The sequence below is a fragment of the Notothenia rossii genome (genome assembly GCF_949606895.1).
Source record: "Notothenia rossii genome assembly, chromosome: 4".
NCBI classification, from domain to species: Eukaryota; Metazoa; Chordata; class Actinopteri; order Perciformes; family Nototheniidae; genus Notothenia; species Notothenia rossii.
Window position 1 is genome coordinate 10454678 of NC_136902.1, and position 9089 is coordinate 10463766.

General features: G+C 40.3%; 1 protein-coding gene across 1 annotated transcript in view; it reads left to right on the plus strand.

The window, feature by feature from the left end:
- Positions 1 to 9089, plus strand: part of spryd3 (SPRY domain containing 3) — a 59272-nt gene that overhangs the window by 45082 nt on the left and 5101 nt on the right. The window contains exons 9-10 of the mRNA XM_079679448.1: positions 3687 to 3806; positions 6378 to 6511. Coding sequence (XP_079535574.1) covers positions 3687 to 3806; positions 6378 to 6511 — 254 coding nt within the window. The remainder of the gene's footprint in view (positions 1 to 3686; positions 3807 to 6377; positions 6512 to 9089) is intronic.

The following is a 9089-nucleotide window of genomic DNA, read 5'->3' on the forward strand; positions in this document are numbered from 1 at the left end:
TGAACTCAGCTCCAGTCTTCACCTCCTGGTTGCTGCTGGGATCCGTCTCACATCCAGCACCTGTTGGCGGCCAGAGAGTAGCTCACGGTGTTAGCTTTACCAACAACTTCCTCAGCTTATGGTCCTGCCTTTAGCATTAACGCCATCACAGGTGTTCTGCTCCATCAACAGCCTCGGAGCCAAACCTTGGTCAACACCTCTGTGCTAATTTTAAACTCTCCGGTCTCCAACATAAATTTTGAACACAGCCAAGCGCTTATTTGAGCTGGCTTCCTGTGATTCAATTTCCGACCTCCTTAAGAACCAGAGCACACTTGAGAAAAGCAACAGAACATGTTATTGTCTGAAGACGGAGGCAGTAGCCAAGTTCTCAAGACTAATTTTGGGAAACATAGGATCGCTGTTTCAATAATGGACCATGTAAGAGTGTTGTCTGGTACTACGAGTTGCAGGTTCAGTTCTTGGGCACTGATAAGGTGCCCTTTGAGCGTGGCATCGGACCCCCGCATCGCTGTTTAATATCTGACAACAGCTCCTAATAGTACGATGGGTCATAGGGGAGAAAAACTCACCCTTTTAGTGGGTTAGCACGGTATGTAACTTACTCTAGAGCAGTGGTTCTCAAACTTTTTCTGTCAGGCCCCCCCTTTGGAGAAAAAAAATTCGGTCCCCCCCAACACAAATAGTCAGGCTCAGTGGCGGCGCCAGAGATTTCTTTTGGGGCTGCTGTGCGGTAGCTTGACGTTTCATAGAGGGTGCTCAAACATTTAGGGTTTCCAATTAATGTACCGGTCGCTACGGTGGAACTTTCTACTGCGACGTTCCCCACGCATATTCACAACGTACCCGCAACTGTTACAATGAAGGCTCGATAATCAACTCAAGGCATATAGGTGTAAGCAGGGGTCAAGTGCTATTTTTCTAGGTGGTGTGTGGACCTCACATAGGGGGGTCCGGGGGCAAGCTCCCCCGGGAAGATTTATTTTTAAATATTGAAATTAAAAGCATCAATCTGGTGCACTTTGAGAGCAAAATGAAGAGATCTATGGATACATCTCTCAACACCCATTTGAAACAGAACTGTAAACAGATTTACTTTTTCTTTATGGATATTTTACAAATCACCCTTTTAAACTTTTTTTTTTTTTTTACTGTCATATAGTATTTCATAGCTGTTTTTCATTTATTCTCTTATTTTTTTATAACTATAATGATCATATAAACGTGTGCCTCGGAAATAATTGTTTACATTAATGGTGACCAAAACGTTTGAGACCCACTGAGATAACACTGAGAGAGTCCTTTAGCTCACTGAGTCTCTCAGTCTGAAAGGAGAGGACTCTCCTCCACTTTGTTGTTGAAAAAACTCCTTATATCCGTTAGCGTAGCTCGCTAGCACCAGAAGCTAACAACAACGATCTCCGTACCGGTGCACTCTCTCGCTCTCTTGCTCGCTCGCGCACACAAAATGGCTCGTTCCACACACACAGCCGAGCTTTAATGAAACACAGAGACCCAGACGTAATAGTACTGTATCATATTATTTTTTTAATCAATAATTTTTCAAATTATGATTTTCTTTTTTTTTAATCTTTTTTTTTTTTTTTTTATGTAACATTTTTCTCTCCTGGTCTCTCGCCCCCCCCCCCCCCCCCTAAACTACATTTCTATTTTATATTGTTTGTCAAATGTTGGTTATTTGTATTCTTTTTTCCGACCCACTAATCGTTCCATCTCCTTGTCGTATCAGCCTTAATGATTTAGAAGTAATGAAACACACACACACACACACACTAAAAAGAAAACATGATTGTTGCAACAAACCTAACATTTTCCAGCTAGTTGAGTTGTGTCCTCAAATATAAAAGTGAGTCAGAAATGTTGACCTCCAGCGAACATCCCTTTGAACCACATGCCGCTCCGCCAGGCTTCTCCTGCCTTTCCTTTCCCAGTGAACTGAGTCCATCCTCAAACCCAAACCTGGACGTCTACCCCCCCCCAGAGCTCAGGTCCAGCTCCGGCCCCTCGTCACTCTCCAAAGACGCCCTGCTCGGCTATTTTTAGCAGAGCCTCGCTGTGCCGGCGTGGCTCCACGGTTAACCTGGAGCGTGGTGTTGTGACAAGGGCCCGCATGGGAGCCGTAATGATAGTGTCTCCGTCTCCCTGCCGGGGCTCAGATAGAGATTGTTTAAACAGTATCCTGAGCCGGGGACGGGTCCCATGACAACTCCATAAATATTTACAAGCAGCAGCCGCGGCGCTTCGCTTGGGCAGAGCTCGTCTGCAGGCTACCTCCACAATGTTTTTCTTTTGCCCGTTTTTTCCATTGTTGTCTCTCGCGAATGTAATATCTGTTGATTTTATGATTTCCTTTAGTTGTTTTTAAGTGTTTTTTTGTTTTTACGAGCGCTGCTTTCACCTTCTTTGCACATCATCATCATCTGTCAGAAATGTCAGGATGTCCTGTATGCTAGCACTGCATTGTATGTGACCATCTCGCACGCTGCGGTAAACGCATTACAAGATGGGCAAAGCCCACGTAGCGTTAGGTTCAGCATCGGGACACATGGACAGAGATGACCTTACACGTCTGATTTCAAGGCTTTTTAAGAGTTTTCAAGACTTCTGCCGTTTCCTAATAAGAAGGCATCTAAAGATAAGTCTTACATTTTATTTCAAATAGTCTTAAATACATTTAGCTTGCCAGCTGTAGGCAGTAATATTTGTTTTAAAGTGTGAAGGATCTAATTACAGTTTGTCAGGAGACATTAGTTATTTCACACGCCTACAAACTAAAGTTCAGTCGGGTGTTTCTCTTTAATCTTTCTTTGCAGAGTTTCAATCAGCACAATTAGACCTGTACTGTAGCATCAATACTTCTAGCTACAGCAGCTAGGCAGGTGTCGAGTTCAGCAAAAACTTAAATGTTATAATAATACAATATGATAAAACTGTCAGATTGAGTCTGACATTTTTCTTGCATCAGAGCAGCTTCATTTGCAACATCAACAAGAACAACAATAGTTACATCATTGCCTAATCCATTAATCCATCTGCTATAGGTTAGCTGGTTCAGGTTGCATTGATTTGATTCAATAAATCATCATAAACAGCAATATAAATGATACTTGCCGTTGAGTTTGAACTGTTTTTTTCCATTTGTCTTCATAATAGTAGTCTTAACATTATTGGGTTACTCTACCAGTGACTGTTGTTGTATTGTCTCCATTAATGTATTCATTGTTTGGTTTGTAAGAACTCAAATGTTAGTTTTGTCCAAAAAACAGTTATACCATATAAACTCATTTATCAAACAATTTAAAGAAATGCAGCACATTCTCACATGTGTGTGGCTGGAACCAGGAAATGTTGTAACTTGAAACCTTTCGAACAAGTATTTTCTTGAAATTTACAAAAACATTTCTGCTGTTCTCATCAATTCTTAGATATCTTGATTTAATGAAAGTCAAGCTGTCAGATGAAAGTAGTGTAGTATATATGTTACTTATTACTGCTTTTAACCTGCACCTTGCCCTTATTATTTCACGTCTTTTCTGTATGTCTTAAATATATTTACTGTTGTATTTTTCAAGGAGCCTGGAACTTAGACTTAGTTTTTCATTGCCAACATCTACACTGTAATGCATGACAATGAAGCCTTTGAATCCTTCTTTCTCCTCTAATAGACGACGGCAAGGTCTTCCACGGCAGCGGAGTCGGAGACGCTTTCGGTCCTCGCTGCTTGAAAGGCGACATTATGGGCTGCGGCATCATGTTCCCACGAGACTACATCCTGGACGAAGAAGGTGAGGGCAGAGGGTTCAGGCACTGCGATTAAACCGTCACTCGTTACAATCGGGCGTGGGAGGCTTCGCTCTTAAACGTACTTATTGTGGTTTAGAGTAATGCAACATTCGGTCTTAAAAGAGTCTTAATGGTGTTGCGCTTGGGAAAGAAACTGGAAGCAAACCAAGATCCCCCGCACAGAAAACAGAACAAGCACTCAAAGGGGAACGTCTCATACATCACCAATCCAGTTATTACAACTCAGAGAGAGCAACTAACTTTGTTAAGATTCATAAACAAAACATCTAATTCAGCTGATGCTTTTATCCAAAGCAACTTTCAAAATCAACCAGGAGCATAGAAAAAAAGAACAGCAAGAATCCTGCAAATACAGCTTCAAATACAGCCAATTACAAATTACAGCCGTTATGCATATTACAAAAAAGGGCTATAAGAGTTATCGTACCACTTTACAGTAAGGCTACGCTTATACAGGGTTTACGAATAGTTTTTAATTCATCTATTAATTAGGTTGTGAACACTTTATAAACCATTAATAAGCTTTTATAAGACATGTATAAACAGGGAAACTGTGACCGGTTGCTTGCCAAATAGTGAGCCCACATTGATCTGTACTGCTAAGCCCTATATTGGCTACTTAGCTTACTTCGTGTTCTTCATCAGCCAGCATCCTTGGTATCTGTTGTTCACCGAGGTGATTCTCGCTAAGTAAGGCTTAGTCATCTTGCCAAATAGTGAGCCTATGTTGATGTGTGAAAACTGTTAGAACTAAATGGTTCTTAATGATTAATAAAGTGTTTACAACCTAAGTATAAACCCTTTATGCATCCTTTATAAGAGTAGTCTTATTGTAAAGTGGTACCGAGTTATCAATAATGTTGGGTATCTTGAACCCACTAATGTATTATTTTTGAAGTCACACATATTGAAGTTCACTGGTCTGGTTAAATTTAAAACGGCACAAATCATGTACAGAGCCAGACATAATCTACTTCCTAGGAAATTAAAAACATTGTTCATAGACAGAGAGGGTGGGTATACTTTGAGAGGAACATTTTAAACAACTCAAGGTCAGAACAACTCTGAGAAGTATGAGTATAACAATCTGTGGGGTGATTTTATGGAATGGCTTGGAGCAGGAGTTCAAACAAAGCACAAGCTTAATTCAGTTTAAAAGGATGTACAGAAACACTTTTTGGGAAAACTATGAGAATGAAGAGAGGTGATTGAAGATAAGAAATTATTGTTATGTATAAATGTAAGTAGGAATAACTTGCATAATGATTTAAAGTGGACCTATCATGCTATATTTGAATAATATAGTGTAGGACCATACCTATATAAGGCACATTTATACTTTTTATTTTTCAAAATACCAAACAGATCATGCATTTTAGCCATTCCTCATTTCGCTCAATTTAACACTGTCTTTGCATGGGCTGATTCTGTGAGAACAGCACCACCTACAGGCCTGGCATATGTACTACAGCGTCTCCAGCGCTTTCCAACAGCAATGTCCGTGGCTGTCTCCTCCTGATTGGTGGAGTTGGCCCAATAGCCGTAGCGCCACTTCTGTGACGTCATAGAAGTGTTTAAATCTGGATCAGTCTGTATCAGATCCGTTGCAGCCCCTTTTTAAGAGATTTGGGTATGGAGGAAAATAGAGAAGGTTGTGTTTTCTGACACTTGGTGAGTTCCCTGGAACACCGGGGACACATCTGCATGTATAAAAGACGTACAAAAGTGCATTTTGCATGATAGGTCCCCTTTAAAGGACAATCATTGATCAAGTAAGGGGTGGGAATTAATAAGCATTTGCTTCCTCCTGCTCCCTTTCGGACACACATGATTTATTATTATTTTTAATATGAAGACTTTTTTTGTTGAATAATATAAATATTATCATGAATGTGGATAAATACTGTATTTTAACAATACGGTATTCTGTTTTTCACATTTTTTTAAAATTTTTTTATCTGTTCGAAATAAAGATTGAACTGAAATAAGTCAAACTTTTTCAAGTGGATGGGTATACAGAGTTGTATATATTTTGTTGGCTAAGGTGCAGTTAAACAGGTACAGTCAGCTATGGGAGGTATGCAGACTTAATGGCTGCACTATCAATTGAAATTGGATCAAAATCCCAAATGGACTAGTGCAAGAAATCGCAGTAAGCGCAATATCTTGTAAGAGAAAAATATGTAAATTAAGTAATGAGGAGCCAGAGAGAAGTCCCGACCGGCAAAGGGTATTCTTCTGACTTAATAAAAACCATTGTTTGGGACATTTGTATATGTTTTTGAATGCTAATGCTTAATAATGTTTCAAAAACGATAATTCCCTCAACTACACGAAGCATATCCCAATTGCATTAACAGTTCAAATAATTGCAAGTGGGTATGTGTTCCCAATTGTGCAGCCCTACTAGAATTTCTGCTTTTCCTTTTTTGAAAATAAAAAAATGTTTGAACTTGTTTAGCCTTCTTACTTTTCCTTTCTATGTTTTCGTTCCTGTTTTTCTAGCTATAAAAATAAGCCTTTCTTCCCACGGTGCTCTGTGCTGTCCTCAGGTGACGTGGACGACTGGGATCGACTGGAGGTCCGTCAGGGTCGGGCAGGAGTCCAGAACGTTCTGTACCTCGACGACGAAGAGGAGGAAGAGGAAGACGGGGAAGAGGGCGAGCATGAGGCCAGGAAGGTCACGGTGAGGGGAAAAAAACAGCACACAGCTGTGCTAACCATTGTTGCACAAACATAAACTGTGAATGTTAGAGATTCCTTAGCATTTTACGATTTAAACAGGAAGTAATATAAACCTGCATTCAGGTATGTTCATGCGGCCACTAGGGGACAGCATAACAAGCTGTAAATCTGGAACAGGAAGCGGTTTATTGCCCAGTAGGTTTTCAAGTACAAGGATTTCTGTCTGGGGTGTTGGTGCATAACACTTAGTAAGTACACAAATATGTACTGTATACCTGCTAGTTGAAATACAAATAAATATAAAAAGTTGCTTTAAGAATATATAATACAGTATACATCTGAATTTAAATTGAAGAGCTTAGCGCAATTGATAACACTAACAAATCAATGTTTCATTTTATTTTGTAAACTTGATAAACAGTTATTCACACCTTCAGCCGGACAGAGTAAAGTCACTTTGAATCAAGAATCAACCTCCCTCCAAAATATGACACGTTGTCCATCATAAAAACTCACACAAAGAAAAACTACTCGTTAATTATGAAAACCACTTTGGGCTATTTTACTATGATATCATTTCTGCTCCAACTCTTAAAATGCACCCTTATTTTCCTAGAAAACAAAGACAAGACTCTTTTAATTAGAATTGGGAGGGATGAAACCCTCTTTATTGGTCACACATGCAGAGCACAGTGAAATGTGTTCTCTGCTTTTAACCCATCCTAGTACCAGGAGTCTAGTACTAGGAGCAGTGGGTAGCTATTGCACAGCGCCCGGGAGCAATGCGAGGGGGGTGTCCGGTGCCTTGCTCAAGGGCACCACGGCAGGGCAGGAGGTGAACTGGGACCTCTCCAAGTAGCAGTCCACACTCCGTATTTAGGTCTGGTCGGGGACTTGAACCGGCGACCCTACAGCTCCCAGCCCAAGCCCCTACTGACTGAGCCACTGCCGGACAACCTCATCTAATTTCTCTAAATCATCGCTTACCAGCATTGAAATAAACGTTATATTTATGAATCATTACAACATTCGAGTTGTTGCATGACGCATTTTATTTAGTAAAAACTCAGATGAATCTGTCACATAGGCCTATTGTCGATTCACGTGCCGATTTACCTAATTTAGTTAAAACCTTAAGTTCATTTGAAAGTAAGGAATCTCTAAGAAAGATAATTTGTGGACATCTAAACGTTGTTCATTACATTATATTAATATCATTCATGTTTTGTTTATTAACTGGTACATGGCGTCCTGTCAGTTTGCAACAGAGTCAAATCCCTGATATAGATCATCTACAGCCTAAATAGATCAGAACTCTTGGTCAATATATTGTATATTATTGCTGATATTTCAAATGTTTTTCACAACATAAGTTCAGCAGTTTGCGTCAATATCAAAACCTTCATATTCTGGTGCAACTCCACTGGTGACTGTTTGTTAATATTCGTATCCAACCCCAACTGTTACGACCTTCCAGGAAATCTCTGCTCTCTAATCGCTGACCGCTTTCAAGCTCCAGCTGTTGTTTGTTTGTTATTTTTTTAAATTCTGCGGTTTCCACTTTGTCTCGACTCACCCACACAGTTGTGCAAGTCAAAGCCAGAGGGGAGCGGGTGAGTGAGTGCACGCTGTAATAAAACTATGACAGGGTGAGGATGAAATAAAATAGAGGATTGGTCCATAATAATTCAGGGGGTTAGATGACCCAAAATGCACTGCTGCGCGGGGGAGGGGGAGTTTGATCAAAGTAATGAAGCATGTTGCAGTTCACCCTTCATCTGAGAGTCAATAGCAGTTAAGCCTTTTCTTTTCTTGAGTGGGTGGCACAGTAAATGTTTGATAAGTGACTCTGCGATGTTTCAGTGTGTCGCTGTTTGCGCTCCGTGTCAGCGCTGAAAAGCTTGTTGATGTTCTTTTGTACCGCTGGAAAATGTTTGATCACTCTCATTTAGTAGGGACATGTTCAGTCAACATTGACTTTCTTCCCCCCCACTTCAACAACGCAGACATTACACTATCACTTATTTGTTTAAAGATATTTCCTCATTGCACATAATTCCCGCTTACACCCGGAACACCGTGTGCTCTCGAGAGAAGTCTGTCTCATCAGTCATCCTCAGAAGGCATTGAGTGATTACTCCAGTGCTCCTTCAGCGGATTCATGGATTTCATTTTCTTTTTCGTCAACGACATAGAAGCTTTGCAATTCGTTAATTGAAAAAGCAAATGTGCAAAAAACGGTGTTACTACACGGTGTCCGCGGGGTCTTAAAAAGTATTAAAAGTTGATCAATCAAATTAGCGAAAATGAAGGCTATTAAAAAGTATTAAACAGTATTTCCCAAGGTATTACATTTTGTAGCTTGTTTCCAATAAGTATATCAATTGTCCAAAGAGGTTGTATTCTACAGTCTGCCTGAATGTAATCATTGCGTAGTTGTGTAGTGTGATTCTGTGTAGTTTATTTATGCCATCCCGTTGGATTTGACGTCATCTGAACAGGACATCGCACGCTCACTGCTTGATAGCGTGAAGGTCCGTTTACGCCGGTTGTTAAACAACATCGTTATGGGGAAATGC